This window comes from Micromys minutus (assembly GCF_963924665.1).
Source record: "Micromys minutus genome assembly, chromosome: 9".
Lineage (NCBI taxonomy): Eukaryota > Metazoa > Chordata > Mammalia > Rodentia > Muridae > Micromys > Micromys minutus.
Window position 1 is genome coordinate 65,684,585 of NC_137978.1, and position 18,808 is coordinate 65,703,392.

General features: G+C 53.5%; 3 protein-coding genes across 6 annotated transcripts in view; 2 read left to right on the forward strand and 1 right to left on the reverse strand.

Annotated features, from left to right (window-relative positions):
- The window catches only part of CEP104 (centrosomal protein 104), a 31,077-nt gene extending 28,146 nt beyond the window's left edge, over window positions 1–2,931 (forward strand). For all 4 annotated transcript variants that reach the window (XM_080920628.1, XM_080920627.1, XM_080920630.1 and 1 more), the window contains exons 21-22: window positions 539–629; window positions 1,018–2,931. In XM_080920628.1, coding sequence (XP_080776754.1) covers window positions 539–629; window positions 1,018–1,133 — 207 coding nt within the window. In that variant the 3' untranslated portion in view covers window positions 1,134–2,931. The remainder of the gene's footprint in view (window positions 1–538; window positions 630–1,017) is intronic.
- A 2,209-nt stretch (window positions 2,932–5,140) lies between these two features.
- LRRC47 (leucine rich repeat containing 47) lies at window positions 5,141–13,520 on the forward strand. Its single transcript, XM_080921295.1, has 7 exons — window positions 5,141–5,761; window positions 9,322–9,774; window positions 10,915–11,031; window positions 11,998–12,113; window positions 12,309–12,411; window positions 12,784–12,873; window positions 13,021–13,520. The coding sequence occupies exons 1-7, from the start codon at window positions 5,144–5,146 to the stop codon at window positions 13,264–13,266; spliced, it is 1,743 nt and encodes a 580-aa protein (XP_080777421.1). The 5' UTR covers window positions 5,141–5,143; the 3' UTR covers window positions 13,267–13,520.
- Window positions 13,521–13,665: 145 nt separating this feature from the next.
- On the reverse strand, window positions 13,666–18,307 carry SMIM1 (small integral membrane protein 1 (Vel blood group)). Its single transcript, XM_080921296.1, has 4 exons — window positions 18,242–18,307; window positions 17,840–17,963; window positions 16,128–16,257; window positions 13,666–15,891 (listed from the first exon to the last, which is right to left on the reverse strand). The coding sequence occupies exons 3-4, from the start codon at window positions 16,235–16,237 to the stop codon at window positions 15,765–15,767; spliced, it is 237 nt and encodes a 78-aa protein (XP_080777422.1). The 5' UTR covers window positions 16,238–16,257; window positions 17,840–17,963; window positions 18,242–18,307; the 3' UTR covers window positions 13,666–15,764.
- Between the last annotated feature and the right edge of the window lie 501 nt (window positions 18,308–18,808).

The window sequence follows — 18,808 nt, forward strand, 5'->3', positions numbered from 1 at the left end:
CACTGCTTGTTTGTGCCTCTCAGTAGCGTCTTTACCTCCCACTCCCACTGCCCTTTCTCCTTTCCGTGGGCGTTGCTGCTCTGGTCTCCACACTGAACATTACTGAACCAGCCAGCAGCTGCCTCCTCTGTGCCCTCCATGCCTGTTGTCTGCCATGGACTAACCTGTGCATCGGCTGCTAGATGCTGTTCCTTGCTCTCCCTGCTGTGGCTGCCTTGTGCTGTGCAACACACTCCCCATTCAGCTGTGTGACAAGACCCACTGACCAGCTCGCGGTTTCCCTGTCTCAGGGCCTGGGCACACTGGGCCTCCCTGGCTTCTCATTCATTAGCCAACTTATGTGTTCACCTCAGCTCAAGAGCAGAAAGGCCCACAGCCTAGTGCATCCTGGCAGCTGACAGAACAAGTCTTTCTGGTCACAGGACTCAGGTCCTAAAGACAAAGGGCAGGAACCTCCCTGTCATGGCGAACAGTGAGTAGTCAGTTCTGCCATCACCCAGCAGACTGAGGTGTCACGCCTGCCTCTCCTTTGTTGCAGGCTTGGAAGGTTCATCTGATGGGCCCAGGTGGCTGCACAATGAACCTGCGCAAAACACATGTTCTCTACAAGGCTCCAGCCCCGCAGCAAGGTGAGGCGTGCGCCACATGGAGGGCTCCCATACTGTGCTCCAGCGCATGTGCAATGTATCCTGTATTTGTCCATGGACAGTGGACCTAGAAACCCCATTCTCCAAGTTTAGCAGGGTGTGGCTGCTCCCTGCAAATGCCTCCTGGCAGCTCACTGGGGCTGGTAATGTCCCCAAAGCTACTCACCGGGGCTGGTACTGATGTCCCTACAGCTGCTATGCCTTTGTCCTTTGTCTTCTCTCTAAAACCCAGGACCGGTTCTCCCAGCATTCACACTTTTGGGGTGGGGTCTCCCAGCATTCACACCGTCGGGGTGGGGTCTGCTGCCTACCTGTAGACAAGAGTCCTCATGTGGTTCTGTGTCCTCCTGTGCATCTGTCTCCACTGCAGGGAAAGGCCCAGCAGCATCAAAGTCAAGCACCTCAGCACCCAAGGTTGGAAGCAAGATTCCCACCCCAAAGGGAGGCCTTAGTAAGAGCTCCAGCAGGACGTACACAAGACGGTGACAGAGTTTTCAGTTCTGTCTCTGCCAGGGGCTGTGCAAGGTTCCCCGTTCTAAGCCATGTGTGTTGGCATGGTGGTGCAGGGCTCCGTGCCCACTGTCCCTTGGCCTCTTGTGTCCTAGTGTCTACTCTCACAGGATCAGTACATGGATATGACCAAAGAGCCCTTTCCAGTGTGGCCACAGCTCTGGGCCCTTTGTCAGTGCCCAGGACTCCACAAGCACAGCACCCACCTCCCCGACTACGAGAAGACACACCCGAAACCTGGAGCTCACTGGTGTCTTGCACACATCAGGCTTTGCACAGAGCTAAGCTTAGCTTTGGTGGCCCTAGAAGACTGCAGCTAGCCACACTGAGCCTGCTGTACCGTCTCTCTCATGGTCCTGCCTGCCAGGCTGTCACGCCATATATAGCAACAAGCAATAAAGGAAATCAAGCAAAAGCCAGCCATTCTAAGAGTAGGTCCCTCCAACGCACACTGCCTGATGCTCCCTGTGTGCACCTGTCCCTGTGGTCCCACTGACAGCCCTGCCTAGATGCCTTCCCTCAGTGGGTGCAGACTCTGCTGCAGAGTCCTGGATGAATGGGATTCTGGATGATGTTCCCTGGCTACCCTATGCCCACCTGACCACAACCCACCTGCAAGCCTCAGTTCTCTTTATGGCCAAATGAACGATGTCCACATTTGCCTGGTCCACAAAGACACCGCACACACCTTGCTGGCCCAGAGCCTCCGAATCAGTCCTGTGATGTAACTGAACTCACATTCCTAAATCCTTCCTCGTGCCCACTCACAAGTGCTTCCCTGAACAGTGACACAGACCTCAGGACACAGCTGTCAGCAGCTCATCCTCCTGGAAACGCCCATGTCCTTGTCCCTCCTGTCACTGTCGTTACCATGGGCTGAAGGATGGGCCCACTCGGGGCCTGCACTGTTCCTGCTTCCTGGGGTTTTCTGATGTCCCTTTGAAGTGTCTAAGATCGAGAAAATGAGTATTATAAAATTAGGGCATATTTCTTTAAAATTTCCAACCATGTGAAACAAAATCCATAAAAACGTACACGTGCCCAAGCAGCAAGCGCCCTCGGTATTAATCCCATGGACTCACCCCTGCTTTTGGCAAACAGCTCCTACTGTGCCTGGGTCAGAGAATCAAGTGGAACAGGATCTGTCAAGAGGAAGACGCTGTCAGAGGCCTTTAGCATGTCCAGAGAGCGGGGCATGACTAAGAAAGCAAAGGGATGGTAAGGTGGAGATGCCATCATTGTCTCCCGACCGCCCTAAGTACAGACAGTAATGGGAAGTTGACCTCAGTAGATACCTGGACTGTCTGCTGTAACCTCGAGACACTGTAAAAGCCCTTCATTTTTAGCCTGGCTTGGTGGCTCACACCTGTAGTCCTAGCGCTTGGGAGATTGAAGCTAGAAGCTCACCACAAGTTTAGGGGAAGCCTGGGCTACAGAGTGAGACTCTGGCTCAAGATTAAAACAGGACAAAAAAGAATCCTTCATTTCTAGCTCTCATGTTTTGCCCGGTAGAGAATCATGAGTTTCTGCAGAGGTGACTGGCAGTACTGGCAGCCACAAAGCTCCACCTCACTGTGCTTGATTCAGGGAAGGAGCTCTGGACCCCCACACATGCGTAATACCTAAGTGGAACACCTCAGATCTTCACGTATGCTACATTGTGGGTATTTAATATTTATTTATATTATTTTCATAAAAGATTCTATTTAATTTAAAAGAATTGTGTCATATCTGATACTAGACTACAAATGTAAATACCTTTAATGAACATTTGCAACTTTTTAATGTTTTAACATAGTTTTCTATTTGTCTTTATTTCAGGTATAAAATAATATATTTTTATTGTTGCTGTTTGAGGGTCTATGTGCTAATTTCCTTGTGTACACTAATACAGTAAAGATCATTCAGCCTCTTGTCACTTTTATTACACTTGTTCAGCTGGGCGTTGCTACACTGTGAGTTCTTCCCACCCTTTATCTCCCCAGTCTCCTTCCCAGTCACTAGATAGGAGAGGTGGAAGGATAAAGGTGTGGGTGTGTGTGTGTGTGTGTGTGAGAGAGAGAGAGAGAGAACCCTGAATCTAATTTCTTTCTTCTTATTTCTTCTTTGAGCAAGACTCCTAACCAACTGCAGCCAACCTCCCTGAATGACCAGCAACCACTTGTCCCCTTTTCTCAAGGCCCTAGCATTTATATGCCCTCTGAAAAGTTCCCAGGGTTTTAAATATCACACAATCGCAGAAACTGTCTGCAGCTGGCAAAACCACACCCCTGCTAGAGCACCAGGCAGATTATTGTCAGCTGCCGAAGACGGTCTGAAGCAGCCCCACACTTGGGACGGGAACAAAACCATGTTCTTTTTTAAAAAGATGTATATATTTCATGTATATGAGTACACTGTAGCTGTCTTCAGACACACCAGCAGAGGGCATCAGATCCCATCACAGATGGTTGTGAGCTACCATGTGGTTGCTGGGATTTGAACTCAGGACCTCTGGAAGAGCAGTCAGTGCTCTTAACCACTGAGCCATCTCTCCAGCCCCCAAAACCATATGCTTAATAATATTTCTGTGTTTTTAAAAGAAACCAAAATGTCAGAATTGTCACCACAGTTTTCACACATATTTGTTTATTGGATTTATTCCTTATATGTGTGCTTTGCACCCTGTGTATGCCTGGTGCCCCTGGAAGTCAGGAGAGGGCCCCAAATCCTCTGAAACTGAAGTTATGGGTGGTTAGGATGTAAATACTGGAAGTTGAACCCAGGTCCACTCACTACAAGAGCGACAAATGTTCTTAATCACCAAGCTATCTCTCCAGCCCTGTTTATTTTGAGCCTGATCTAACTGTGCAGTACTGGCTATTTTGGAGTTCTTGGTGTAGACCAGACTGACCTGGAATTCAGAAATCCACCCACCTCTGCCTCCCAGTGCTGAAATTAAACACAAGCGCCACACATCACAGTTGTAATTAAAGAACAAGTAGGGCTGGAGATGGAGCTCAAACGATAGCCTGCCCACCCAGTGTGCACAAAACCCTAGGATTGATTATCTCCCAGCACTTCAGGACTGAAAGCAGGGGATCTCAAGTTCCAAGTCATCGCTTGGCTACACGTGAATTACAGGCTAGCCTGGGCTACATGCAGCCTTGCCTTGAACAAAGGAGAGGGGGGATGCTGTAAATCACTCTGACATCGGCATTAAGAGTAGCTCTGCCTTACTTTTGCTAAGGAGAGGGAGGCTTGGGAAAGCCTCTCTAAAACAGTGTTTAAAATGAGCCTACCCTCTATGTGCAGAACGGAGAATTCACTCACTGAGATAAATTCAGAGTCCTGGGTTTTCTCCTGGCCGGAAACTGCTCCCCACCCCCACTTCCAACTCACAATACCGGGGATTGAGCCTTGGGCCGACGTGTTTCTACCAACTATACTACCTCTTGTTACTTGTTGCCTGTCCCAAGGTTCACGCCAGTAATCACTCTTTCCTCATTCCAGAATGCCATAGTAACTAAATCTTTCTCGTTGCCTATTATTTTTGAAATATGGTCTCATGTCACCCAGGCTGGCCTCAAACTTTCTATAAAGCCGAGGATTTATAGTTTTAACTCCTTCCTAATCCGGCCTCGACGGGCTGAGTACTATGACAGGCGTGTGCACCATTTACACAGTGCTGGGAATCAAACTGAGAGCTTCATGAATGCCAGACGAGCGCTCTACTAACTAAGCTACATCCACAGAATAATTGTGTCTTTAGTTGGTATCTGGGTGGTTGGAAACGTGACCACCTAGCCTACTGGGTTCCTAGGACTCCCTGCATCCACTCCACGCAGCCCTGTAAGGATGGGGCTTAAAACAGATTCACCCCACACACCCGTCCCACAAACCCCTGCGTCGAGACTCTCTGGCGAGCGAGTGTGCTCTTTATGGTCATTTCCGGCGCCCGCCGGAAATACGGCGCCGCACTCCGGAAGCGGCGCAGGGGCGGCGTGATGGCGGCGGCGATGGCCGTGTCCGAGGCCTGGCCGGAGCTGGAGCTGGCAGAGCGCGAGAGGCGGCGCGAGCTGCTGCTGACTGGGCCCGGACTGGAGGAGCGAGTGAAGGCAGCGGGCGGGCGGCTACCGCCGCGGCTCTTCACGCTGCCGCTGCTGCACTATCTCGAGGTGAGCGGCTGCGGCAGCCTGCGCGCGCCGGGGCCGGGCCTTGCTCAGGGCCTGCCTCAGCTGCACAGCCTGGTGCTGCGACGCAACGCTCTGGGTCCGGGCTTGAGCCCGGAGCTGGGGCCGCTGCCCGCGCTGCGTGTGCTCGACCTGTCGGGCAACGCGCTGGAGACACTGCCGCCGGGCGAGGGCCTGGGCCCCGCCGAGCCCCCTGGTCTGCCGCAGCTACAGAGCCTCAACCTCAGCGGCAACCGCCTGCGCGAGCTGCCCGCAGACCTGGCGCGGTGCGCCCCTCGCCTGCAAAGCCTCAACCTCACCGGCAACTGCCTGGACGCCTTCCCCGCTGAGCTCTTCCGGCCAGGAGCTCTGCCCTTGCTCAGTGAACTGGCAGCTGCCGACAACTGCCTGAGGGAGCTCAGCCCAGACATCGCGCACCTGGTTTCGCTCAAGGTCAGTGGGGCCCGAGGGGAGGGGGCGCGTTCTGCAGTCCCTTCTTGGAGGATGTCTTTGCCTCCGCAGCCTGTTCGTCTCGACTCACTTCTCAGACCAGCGAGCTCAGGGGTCTCTGGACGTGTAGCAGTTTGAAAGTTGACTTCTTATGTGTGAAGAACAGAGCCACGTCTTGTGTGTGTGTGTGTGTGTGTGTGTGTGTGTGTGTGTGTTTCCAGATGTCCGGGTATCCTGACAAGGCACAAAACATGAGAGGAACAGAATTGGCGTGTTCACTCCTAACAACAGCCTTTAGGGTTTCTGAGGGTGGGGTCGTGGCTTCCGTTTTATAGAGAGCCGAAGTGCTTGAAGTGCTTACCTAAAGCCAACAGCACACCTAGAGTTTTCCTCGGGTCTGCCTTATGTAAGAGATTGGTTTCTTTGTGGTCCCAGGCTCCTGTTGTGCCTGATGCCCACCAGGTGCTCATTGGTGAGTGAGGGATGGGAAGGCAGAAGATGGAAAACCACAGTCAGACCTGACTAAAGTCTAGGATCTCCAGCATCCAGTCCTCTACATTCTTGGCAGAGAAGTCTGTGTGTGTTCTCATCCTTGACTTTATGCAGCCCTTTCCTAATGATTGATTGGCAAGGATCTGCCCTTAAGAGATCAGAGCTCACTTTGCTAGTATGCCTGTGTGTGTGTGTGTGTGTGTGTGTGTGTGTGTGTGTGTGTGTGTGTGTGTGTGTCAGTGGAGCGATGGACCATTGAGTTTACAAGATGATACCCATGTTTTTTGGTATTTCCTGGAGGATGCTGTGGGGTGGGATTCCCTGAGGTACCTTGGCCCACTGTGTCCTAGGCATCACCGTGGCTTAGGTAGGACACAGGCTGTACACTGTTCTACCTTCCTATGTAGTAGATGTTTTGGTTTTCCAGAAGGCTGATGACTGTCTTAGTATGGTGCCTGTCTCTGTATCAGCCATTGGCATGCTGTGGTCTCTGAGACTGAAGTGCTCCCTCGTGTGTCTTACAGACTCCTCACATGGCACTCGCTGTTATCCTGTGCTCCTTCCCTAGCAGAGGCCCTGGTTGTCACTGTGATTTGTGTTCCTCTGGAAGTTCTGGTGTAACATGTTGGGCACACCCTGCAAGGCATCCAGATGCCCCAAGCACAGCCATTCTCAGCTTCCCATGGACACTGGGAGGCTGGCACATCACCCTGCTTCAGCCTTTGGTATTGTTGCGGTCCACACAGGAGGGCCCAGAGGCTTCTTGTCTGTGCTTGCTCATCATACCTTAGAACCCTGGCCTCACTGCCATAACAAGGTTTCCACTCTAGGCACCAAGAGCTGGCTAAACGATCAGCTTCCTCACAAGGACACCTCACCCTGTCACTGTGTGGAAAGACCTACCTGCCTCTCTGACTCTTCACCTTTGCCTGTCCTTAAAGGGCCCCAGATAGATGCTCACCTGGCATTCGGACTGTTGCTTCCTGTTCTGACCCATCCTTAGATGGTGTCACTGGAAGATGCCTCTCTCTCCCTAATGGCTGTTTCTGAGGCTGTGCTGAACACTCAGCCCTGCCACTGTCCCTCTTCTCTGCTTATTGCTCTCTCAAGTCTTCAGTAGATTGCATTTTAACACTGGAAGCAGAAACATGACATTCAACCCAAGGCCTGTGCCATCTGTCAGGCTTCCAGTGAGCCAGTTCCTCAGGGCTGGCACCTCACAGGGTTGGGAGAAAGTTAAAGGCTCTGGTAGTCTGGCTCCCCCCCCCCCCCATGGTTTGGCTCCTGGTAGTGTCACTGTGGTCCTCAGAGTAGTTACTAGAGAACCAGCTAGGTCCTGAGAGGATAGCCTCTGCCTCCAGTGGGAGTGGATCTGTAAAGAGCTGGTGCCAGGGGCACAAGGTACAGGTCTGAAACCAGGCTCATTTGAGGCTGATGACAGCACCAACCCAGCTTTATGTGGCAGGTCACAGTCAGCACACTGAGACACTTTGTGAGCTCACTGTGTGTAGGTGTGCGTGGAGCAGCTGGGCCCTGTGCTTCAACCTGAGTTCCGTCCTGAGATACCTCATTGCATTTGCACATTTACCCAATTCTAAGAAATCTTAAAGATGAAAGCTACTCACAGAAGCTCTTCATCATGGACACAGCCATTAGCGCTGCTCCTGATGACCCCCTTGCATTCACCTGGCAGGCCTTGCTGTTGTCTGGCCTCTTCCCCTTCAAGGGCCATGTTCCTCTTTTTCATGCTTTTCTCCTTTAGCTTTTATAGTCGTCCTCTGCCTCTTGAGTGCCTGTTGTACCCAGGTGGTGTGTCCAGAGCCTCTCTGTCCTGCTGGCTTGAGCAGACAGATTCCTTCTCACTTTGGAAGTTGAGGCAGAGCAGCTCCATCATCCAGAGCAGACATGGGCCAGTAGCCCTCAGGCCTGTGCAGTCCTGTTTCCACACCCATGTTCCAGACTGTCTGAGTGCAGAGGTGAGGAATCACCTGTGCTCGCTGTAGACCTCTCCCAGGCGCCTCCAGAATGGTGCTCGATGTAAGAACAAAAAACAAGGCGGCCCAGAGTTCCCACCATCCCTGAGAAAGAGGTGTTTGAGTATTATGGTTCTCAAAACTGCTTCCCAGCCAGGCGTGCGAAGAAGCACAGGCAGATGCCTCTGTTTCCTGTTGTAAAACACAATCCTCTGGACATAACAGCCATCTCCTCATCAGAGCAGTAGTGAGAGAGCTCCTGATCAGTCCTGTTGACTGTCGATGTCCCATTGGAACCTCAGTCCCTCCTGGCCACTTGCATGTAACTCTGCCCCAGTTACGTGAGGCTGTGTGATCTGGGGAGGCCGTCATCCATGCTGTATTGAGACTTTGCAGTGTGGCTGCTTTGAGACCATTCCATTCCTGTAAGTAACCCCTCCTTGTGTCCTGTCCTATAAGAAAGCCTTAAAGCCACTGGTTCCCAGTTGGCATTTGTTGACGTCTCCCTGGGGAAGGAGAGTCTGACACCCAACCTGCCATTGCGCTCGCCTCCAGCAGTCAGACGGCCTGGAGGCTGCAGGGCCGCACGCTTCACTGTTGAAGGCAGCAGCAGTTGTGCGTCAGTCAGTGGACTAGCGGCACAACATTCCTTCCCATGGACCCCTGGGCATTGTGTGTGGTATGAACACTAATAGCTTTCTCCAGCCCGCCCTCACGAAAGATGGCAACGAGGCCGTGTGCCCCTTGTGATGTCATGCTTGGTGTGGGAAGAGGGTTTGTTGATATGTCTCTGTTTTGTCGTTACATTGAAGAGATAGCTGGGCAGTTTGAGGAGCCTGTTTGAGGTTGGATGGGGTCCTAGTCTGTCCCCTAGACTGCTGACAGGTCTGAGTGTTTGGTACTGTAATTGCAGGCCTGACATGATGAATTGGCTAGCCTCTGTAAAGGAGGGGGGTATGGGGCCGGGGGCAGCGGGCAGTTCTGGCCATGCAGGTAACTGGTAGACTAGCCAGCCTGTGGCTTGTGGGCTGGACTCCAGTAAAACGTGTTGGCCACTGTCCCAGGCCGGCCTGTCCCTAACTCTCCTCTTCACTGCAGACACTGGACCTCTCTAACAACCAGCTGGTGGAGATTCCTGCTGAACTGGCAGACTGCCCCAAGCTCAAAGAGATCAACTTCAGAGGGAACAAGCTTCGAGACAAGCGCCTGGAGAAGATGGTGGGTGGCTGCCAGACCAAGTCCATCCTAGAGTACCTGCGTGCTGGTGGCCGTGGCGGGCGGAGCAAGGGCCGGCAAGAAGGCTCTGAGAAGGAGGACAGAAAGAAGAGGCGGGAGCGGAAACAGCGACGGGAAAGTGGGGAAGGGGAGGAGGAGGTAGCAGACTCAGCCAGGCTGATGCTCAAGGTCTTGCATGTCTCTGAGAACCCCACACCCCTGACAGTCAGGGTGAGTCCGGAGGTCAGGGACGTGCGGCCATACATCGTGGGGGCCGTTGTGAGAGGCATGGACCTGCAGCCAGGAAATGCACTCCGTCGCTTTCTCAACTCCCAGGTAGGCACTCAGCAGGCAGACTTGGCTGCATGTTGGGGTGGGCATGTATCTGACAGACATATTTGGGGAATCTGCATGCTGGGTGTACGATTGAGACCAGCAGTCAAGTCAGGAACAGAAGACAAAGGTGGTTTCTGTGCCTTGGTTTCTCTAGTTCAGGGTGAAAGGTCCATTGCCTATCCCCAGTAGACCCTTGGAACCCAGAGCACACTCTTGTCAAAGTCTGCTGGGCCGGGGTTCCACTTCCACTTGTTGCTATAGTTGGGACAAAAATTTATTGATGATGTTTGATGTTAGAAGACATTGCTAGTTTCTACGACCATGTTAAAATCGTCTCTTGTTTCTAAGCATGGTAGTACACACCTTTAATTCAGCAGAGGCAGACAGATCTCTGGGAGTCTGAGGCCAGCCTAGTCTACATAACAAGTTCCAGGTTCGCCAAAGCTACATAGAGAGTTCATCTCCAAAACAGCAATAGCCAGGCACTCATGGTGTGCCCTTTAATCCCCCGCACTTGAAAGGCAAGAGCAGAAGGAGCAAGCTCTCTTTATTCAAGGCCAGTCTGTTCTACAGAGCTAGTTTTAAGACAGCCAGGACACAGTAACCCTGTCTTGAAAAACCAAAACAACAACAACAAAAAGAAGCAGAAAGAAGAAGAAGGAAGATGGTAATGGGACAAGTCACCTGTGTCAGCAGCACACTCATGGGAGCTTTCCCCTCAGGCTGGCTAAGGCACTCCCTAAGGCACCTCTGGCTTCTACCTCCCATGAAGAATGAGAAGCACATCTTTCATTTGTGCATAGCAGAGACAGGTGCAGCCTGTGCTGGCAAGACCAGAGTTGCTTTGTGAGCCCTCTCTCCACAGCTCAGAGGAAGCCAGTGGTGCCCTGCCCCCAGCCATGCCCAGCTTAGCTGCAGTCCTGCAATCTGTCCTGTAGATGAAAAATTAAGTGCTATGTTCTAGAACTAAAGATAAGAGAAAGGCTGCTGGTGACCAGAAAAATACATAGTTGGGAGACAGGTGTCAGGTGGTGCCACTTTGCTGTGGTGAGCTTGCAGATACTGTAGCCCATGGCTTCCATGAAGATGCCTCCCTGGGCAGCAGGGACCCTAAAGCCCCTGCTGTGCTCTCCTCTGTAGACGAAGCTCCATGAGGAGCTCTGTGAGAAGAGGACAGCAGCAACCATCGCGACCCATGACCTACAGGCTGTGCGTGGACCCCTGCTGTATGCAGCCCGGCCTCCAGAGGACCTCAAGGTACTAACTGACCTCTCTGTCCACACCTGCGCTGATGTCCTCTCTGTCCACACCTGCACTGATCTCCCTCTATGTCCACACCTGCACTGATCTCCCTCTATGTCCACACCTGCACTGATCTCCATGTCCACACCTGCACTGATCTCTGTCCGAACCTGCACTGATCTCTCTGACCACACCTGCACTGATCTCCCTCTATGTCCACACCTGTGCTGATCTCTCTGTCCACACCTGTGCTGATCTCTCTGTCCACACCTGCACTGATCTCTCTGTCCACACCTGCACTGAACTCTCTGTCCACACCTGCACTTTGCTTTAGCAGACTCACAGGCTGGGGTTGGGCCTGGGAAGCTTAGTCTGGCATTTTGCAGGCAAGGGCATATAGGACAGGGCTGCTGCCTTCCTTCTCAGGCCCAGTCCAAATGCCCACTGTTGGGGATGGGTTTGAAGGTGCCTCCCTTACTCCTCAACTTCTATGAGATGGGGCCTCACTCTAGTCCTACATTGGACTTGAACTCAGAGATCTCTGTTCTTTCTCCCAACTGCTGGGATTAAGGGCATGTGCCACCATGTCTCAACAGCTCACCAACTTTTAACCAATGATTTGGGTTTGTGTCCCGCTTGCAGAACACCTTTAGTGTGAGCTGACTCAGGGCGCTGCTCCAGGCTGTTGACTGCCAGCTTATATTTGGCAGAGACCCAGGGTGAAGGGACTCAGGTGCCAGCTGCATGCCTGAATCAGCCGGCTCAGGCATCCTCCATCTTAGAAATAGTTGTTTTGAACTAGGTTTAAGGTGAAGCTCAGCTGGGCGCTTTGAGTGTTGTGTACCTCATCACCAGAGAAGTCTCTGGAAGTGTCGCCAGAGTTGGTAACCCATTCTCCAGCTAGAGATTAAGGTAGAGAGAGGTGCACAGCATCCCTCATGTGACCTCAGCAGCAAGATGCTGTGGGTTCTGCTCCTACAGATTGTACCCTTGGGGCGGAAAGAGGCCAAAGCCAAGGAGCTCCTGCGGCAGCTGCAGCTAGAGGCCGAGGAACAGAGAAAACAGAAGAAGAGGCAGAATGTCTCAGGGCTGCACAGGTCGGTGTCAGTACATGGGGTCAGCATGTTGCCGCCATGTCAGATGTACCTCAGCCAGCCCCTGCTCCTGGGGAAGGGGCATCAGGCTCTCCATGGTAGGGGGAGGGGCAGGGTTGTCAGACCTAGTTCGTCTGTAATTTTGCCTATGCTCAGCTTACCCACTAGCTCACACCTACCCGGGTCCCTCCCACACAGGTACCTTCACCTCCTGGATGGGAAAGAGAACTACCCCTGTCTTGTGGATGCCGAGGGAGACGTGATCTCTTTCCCTCCCATAACAAACAGTGAGAAGACCAAGGTAGGCAGCTGTCTGAGGTGCGCTCATATCCTCTAGGCTGCCCGCCACTCAGTAGCCTGCTTACGACAGAAGTGCAGTCAGGGCTGGAGCCCTTTGCTCCACATGCTTGGGTTTGAGTCAGGCTTTCATAAGCTAAGAATTGCCATGAGCTTCTGGCCCTCATGTCTCCACTTCCCTAAAGCTAGGATGACAGGCACGCACCATGGTGCCCGGTGTGTGTGTGGTGCTGGGATTTAACCCAAGGCTTCATGCATCCAAGGCAGGCAGGCCGCGCCTCCAGCCTTCTGTAGCTCTGCTTATAGATTCTAAATGCATTGAGTGTCTGGTCGCCCAACACTAATAACTATTCTTTTGTGAAATCCAACTCCTAAGATTAAAAAAACAACCTGCAACTTGTTCTTGGAAGTAACGAGTGCCACCAGCCTGCAGCTCTGTAAGGACATCATGGACAACCTCATCCTGGTGAGTGAGGCCCAGCCCTGGACCTCGGCCGTGAGGGCAGCTTGGCCTCCTACCTTTTACATAGCTGCTGTCTGCTTGCTCTGTGGGTTACCCAGCCCGACTTCCTGGACCACTTCTCCTCTTTGCTAAGGTTGTTTTCATTTGCAGAGAATGGCAGAACTGAGCAAGAGCACTTCAGAGAGTAAAGAGGAAGACATGCTCTCGGGTACAGAAGCTGATGCTGGTGGTGGACTTTCTGATCCCAACTTGAATCTGCAAGCTGGGAGGGACGGACAGTGCCCCCTGGTGGTGGAGCAGGTCCGAGTGGTGGACTTGGAAGGGAGCTTGAAGGTGGTGTACCCTTCCAAGGCCGACCTGACCACCCTCCCTCCCCATGTGACTGTGGCTCGCTGACAGTCCAGGCTGCATGGCTCTGCCCACCGTGGCTCCTGTAGGTGTGCTGTAGATGTCTGTAGCCGGTGGTTCTCTGTTTCTTTGGCGTTTAAGGTGTCTGCTTTTGTCCAGGTGACTTGTGACGTGAGTCTGTGTCATCATCGTAGCTCCGGTGTGATTTACTGTTCTCATGGATCATTCAAATGATTGCTGGAGAGGTTCTGAATCATGTGGCCAGTAACTTAGGAAAGACGCCAAGCCTGGCTGCCAGTGAGTGTAAATTCAAGCCGAATGGCAGGCATTCTATTGAACAGTATTTATTTTTCTACATTAATAGCATTTTTTTGAACATCAGCTGTGCAAAGACAGTGCAGATCATGTTGTGATCGTAATCTTAGAACTTGTTTGTAGGCACAGCGCTGCTGCCACGTTCCCAGGGCAGCATCTGCCTTCTACAGCCGTGCTTGGAACTGGAGTGCAGGTTGTCGCTGGCTTATCTGTGCCCGTGCAGTTGTGTGTGGTCTGACAGTAGCTGAGGAAGGAGTGCTGCACACCTGGCCCTGCAGGCTCCATGTCAGCGTGTCTTGCTGTACACATCCTGTCTCTCTGTGCATGTGTTGGTGTACGTACCCAGAGTGCTTGGTCCTAAGGACCAGCCAGCTGCAAAAAGGACTGGTGGTCCCATGCCTTACCATCTGGCTTACCTCAGCCTTCCCACTTCAGTGGTGGTCTCTGACCTCAAAGGACAATTTGTAGTAACTGGTGAGGCTCCAGGCCCCTCATGGCAGACCCTGGACAAAGCTGGTGGCTGTTCTTCATGAGACATGGCTGCTAACAGATTCCTTTTAGTGGCTGTGGCAAGAACTCATCTACTAGGTACTCATGGGGCAGCTCCACCTGTGCCCATCCTGTCTCCCCCCAGTTACTGCTGTTCAAAACCTCCAGCACAGCCCAGGTGTGAGATTCGTGGACATTTTTGGAACTTTTTACAGATGCAAGCAGAATGCCTTTGTTCTAATAAAACTAATAAAAACCCTTGGTGACAGCATCTTGTCAGCAGCCTTAGCACAGGCATCTCCTAGGGCACCAGTCCTCATGGGAAAGTAGCCTGAGCCCCCACCAGGGTATCCGAGACCTTGGGGTCACTGAGCAGCTCCCTGAAGACTACGACAGTTGCCAGGAGTGAGCTGGGAGCACCTGACCCAGTTTGCAGTTCAGGATGTGGCTAGATGCCTGCCCACCACCGTTGGCTCAGGAGTACAGGACTGGAAGAGAAGCCTGAGCACTCCCTTTCCTTTCAACGTGCTGCCTCGTGCGTGGAGTTCACCTCCCTGTCTTACCTATTGCACCCCATGTCCCCAGCTCAGCTATCTCTGCCCTGTCCACCACACACCTGCTCCTGCCCCAAGGACTGCCTCTTGACAAGGGCTCCACTAGTCCTTAAGAAGTCCTTCCTGGGACCTCCTCCCAATGTCTGCCTTGAAGTAGCTCAGGCTACCTCATGTGACACGACACCTGTGAGTCGGGGCAGAGTTGCCAGTTAAGACTCGAGGCCTAGACTTCTTTTACAGAGGTCCAGGCCAGTTGGAGTAGCTCCACTGTGAATGACCATGTGAGCACCACTGAAGCTTAGGACAGTTCAAACCAGTTGCCCCTTGGGATGAAGAGGCCAGCCATTCCAGCCTCCCTGGCCAGACTGCTAAGCTCCTAAATTTGTCGGTGCGATAAAGGCAAGAGGGAGGGGTCTTTCTGGCTAGGGATCGATGGGTTTACCTCTGGCCACTGATAGCAGCCCTCTACCCTCTCAGGTCAGGGTGCAGACCTCAAATGTTTCTAGCCACAGCCTGCAAGCCTGGGACCATCACACAGCGTACTGGGAACAAGGTGATCCAGGGAACCAAAGTCCCCATCGAGCCACAGTACTCTTAAGTGTTCAGGGCCTGTTCAAAAAACAGGTCCAGCCACATCCTGACCCTTGGGTCTCTGTGTTCTTGGGAGAGGGCCCAGCCAGGAGGGGCACATTCCATGATGGAGCCAAACAGGAGGAGCTGTGGAGGGTCAGGCTTGGAACAAGTCATGCCTGGCTGGGCAGCACTAATGGAGACAACCCGTCACCCACTGTTCCTTCAGCAGTGGTTTGTCTCCTTAAGGACTGGGGGCTGCTGGAGAGGCAGTGGTAGGACACCCAGCCTCACAGGGCCACTCCTGAGGCGGTAAGCCATGGAGGGAGGGCATGCCCTGTGTGCTAAAGAATGCAATGTTGTGTTTGAGATGAGAAGACCTCTCTGTGCCCTGCTCTGCTGGAGCTGAGCCTGGTCTCCAGCCTGCGTGCCTCTGGTGGCTGCCTGGGCTAGGCTTTCCGTCTCGGGTCCACCCTGTGAGCTGGAGATGGGGAGCCATGTTGCCTGCACACTGGCACCTTCTTGTGCCCTGGGGTCTGTATGGAGGAGTGTCTGCACAGATGGTTGTGTACATGGGAGGGGGTTCCCGGGGGAGGGGACGGGGTGGCATTTATTTATTTATTTGCACTTGTGCACGTAGTAGCCAGTGATATAGCCCAGGATGAAGATGATCCAGAAGAGAGCCACTCCACCCAGCACCTTCATGGCTATCCCCAGCTTGCCAGAGCACAGCTTCTGGGAGACCCTAGAATGAGAAGAGCCAGTGAGCTCAAGCCAGGGATATGGGGAGGTTCCTGAGTGGGCTTGAGTGGGGAAGCTAGATCAGGAGGAGGCTTGTGCAGAAGTAGACTGAGCACTCTGCTAGAGGCGGGAGTTACCTGTCTGCTCAAAGGTAATGAGTCACAGGCACCTGGGTGGACTGGCACAGGGGCTGGACAAAGCTGGTCAGTACAGTGGGGCCACTGCCTGTTGGGACTGTACCTCCTAAAGCATGAGGTCTCCTCTGAGCTGGACATGGCGGTCATGCTGACTTCATCCCGGCTGCTGCTGTCCCACCTGCTGTAGTGAACACCACTCTCCTGGGACTGCATGCTGTAAGCCTGGGGTGGAGCTACAGCATTCAGAATGGAGATAAGGCAGTTGTCAGAGCACACTTGAAGCTTGTTAGGGGAGGGTCTGCCATGAGGGAGGGATAGAATTTATCATGGTAAATAGAAACTAGCTCAGGGTCACATCAGAAGAACCAGATAAGGAATTCCAGCCCAGCCCTGACCCTCAGGAATGTAAGCCATTGCACTTCCAACTGGGGCCTCGTATGTGGGCTGAGGGGCTCTCCTCCCTCCTAGGACATTTATCAGGGGAGACAGCCAGAGCAGCCCTCAAGAGACCAGGAAAGTGTAGCTGCCAAAGACCTGATAACCTTCTTTCTCCCCAGCTCTACAGATAAGGCCTGGAGCTTCTCTCCAGAGAGGCTGAGACGGGGAGGGATGAGCAGTGGCCAGTGTCTGGTACGGCCAGCCCAGCCAGGGAGGAGGCCCGGCAGCAGCTGTCCTCACCCCTCCTCCACCTGCTGCCTCTGAGGAGTCAAACGGTTTCTGTGGGCCCATGGGCTCCAGAGGGCTGTAGATGGGCAGGAAGTAGAGACCCACCAGTATCCAGAGAAGAAAGGTTCCTATCACCAAACCATCCCTGACTCCCCCAGAGCCAGCCACCACACCCCGAGGGGGGGTCACAGTGACAACTGCCACGCATGGTTGCTCCTGCCTACAGCCAACAGGCCTACACTGGACACTAGCATGTCATTTACCCTCTGGCCTCTCCTGTTACCCCGTGTTTACCTAAATGGAACAGGGTACACACTAGAAGCTCAGACCATAAGATGAGGGATAAAGCTAGGAACCAGGTACCCTGTGTTCCCCTTAACACTCAGCTCCAAGACCCTGTCTCCCAGCAGCTGAAGGTACAGCAGGCCACTGGGCTGTAGGAAATGTCTCCAGAACCTCAGGATGCCAGGCTGAGTGGGAGGAAGAAGGGCCATATCTTAACACCCACTTGTGTCTTCTGGCTGACAGCCTGAGGTGACAGTGTTGCTGGGAGTGTTTTAGGAAGAAACCAATCCACCAGGGGCTTGCTCAGGACTGTCCCCTCCTCTAGGTGGACCTCAAGGTGCTACCCCACCCCCACCTCCGTGGCCGATGCGGGTTAAAAACCCCCAATCCCTCTTTACCTTTGTCACCAGCTGTGGACTAGCTACAGTGGAATGTGGGGAGAGGGAACTTTTCTCAGATTTAAGAGTGGCCACCTCTTTCCTGCCTATATGATGGCTGGAGGTGTTACACCCACATATGCAGTCTAGAGGCCCATGTAACACTTGGCCTCGGGCTGTGTCTAAATCCACGGCAAAACCTACCCACTTGTAGACTTTGGGTTATGAGGAGAGTCTTCCCAGTTTGTTCAAGCCTGAGGTGGTGGAATCCTGTTGTTTGTTGGTTGCCTTTGGCTGGACAGGCAGCCAGATAGCAGCGAGTTCCTTGGGCCAGACTCTAGGCTTTCTTCACCCTACTCTGTCGTAGACAATGTAGGAAGGGCCCACAAGGCTCCTTCAAACCCAGAGTGTCCTCTGGAGGGAGTCCAACATGCGTCTGCTCCTTAAACCTGTTTGCCCACTGAGCACCTCTGAGACCCCAACTTACAAAAGCGAATCGTGGTAGGGCTGAAGCCTCCGGTGCTCAGGAAGGTTGTGAGGGTCTGGCCAGTAGATCCCACCTTTTCCCACCAGGGTAAGCCAGGATCTGAGGTAAGGTTGGTGCCTCCAGCCTTAAATAAAGAAAACAACGGCGGAGAGAGGAGCAGTCAGCTAGAGGGAAGGAAGAAACTGGCCCCAAGGGTGATCCCGGCCCCCACAGGAACTGAGCCTGCAGTTCCGGGCCTGACAGCCCTGCGTGGTTAGGCCTCCCTAACCCTTCCCACTCCGGAATTCTCCGGCCAGTCCAGCTCTGGCCCCGGAGGACATCGGAGTAGTGGGGCGTGCTGCCAGGCCCACCTCCCTGGGCTGCGCGGGAAGGAAGCCGCGCACTCTACCGAGCGCGACTCACCTGTGTCTCCAGCTAGGGCCACTCGCACGACTGGGACTTGTCTCCAGCCCCCTGGGGTGATGGGGGCGGGGCCGAGGCGGGGGGGGGGGGGGCAGGGTCTGAAGGGCGGGGCCGAGGGAGGGAGGCCAGGCTGGGAAGCCCGTAGTCGCCAAGGAAGGCTAGTCTAGATGGGGAGGGGCGGACCCCCTCAGGCTGCCCCAGTGCAAGCCACCCGAGAGGCCTGCAGAGGGCGCCAGGTCCTTCCCAGCCTGGCAGAGTCGGGCTGGAGCTCAGATTCAGCTCAATGCTCCCAGATGGAGCCTGGATGCTCCCCAGATGGAAGACAGAGATTGCTCTCTTGAACTGGTGGCACCCAGTGCCGGGGGACCGGAAGGGGGGCTGTAGAAGCAGAAGAGCGGGTGCGCAAGAAGAGAATGAAGCGCCAGCAGGTGAGTGAGGTCTCTACTGAACAGAGCACACGGGACAGACTTCGTGACCCACAGACACCAGGAGTCCAAGGATTGGGAAGAATTGTCCTCAGCAAAAGTATTGGATCTGAAGGGTCATGTCTGGGAGAGGGGCTTGAAG

What these genes read in the sequence shown, in the direction of transcription:
- SMIM1 (XM_080921296.1), bottom strand. Translation starts at nt 16,237, where the DNA reads ATGCAGTCCCAGGAGAGTGGTGTTCACTACAGCAGGTGGGACAGCAGC. An exon ending in GAGACCTCATGCTTTAGGAG is followed by an intron (nt 15,892 to 16,127) that starts GTACAGTCCCAA and finishes TTCTCATTCTAG; the next exon opens with GGTCTCCCAGAAGCTGTGCT.
- LRRC47 (XM_080921295.1), top strand. Translation starts at nt 5,144, where the DNA reads ATGGCGGCGGCGATGGCCGTGTCCGAGGCCTGGCCGGAGCTGGAGCTG. An exon ending in GGCCTCCAGAGGACCTCAAG is followed by an intron (nt 11,032 to 11,997) that starts GTACTAACTGAC and finishes CTGCTCCTACAG; the next exon opens with ATTGTACCCTTGGGGCGGAA. An exon ending in TCATGGACAACCTCATCCTG is followed by an intron (nt 12,874 to 13,020) that starts GTGAGTGAGGCC and finishes TTTCATTTGCAG; the next exon opens with AGAATGGCAGAACTGAGCAA.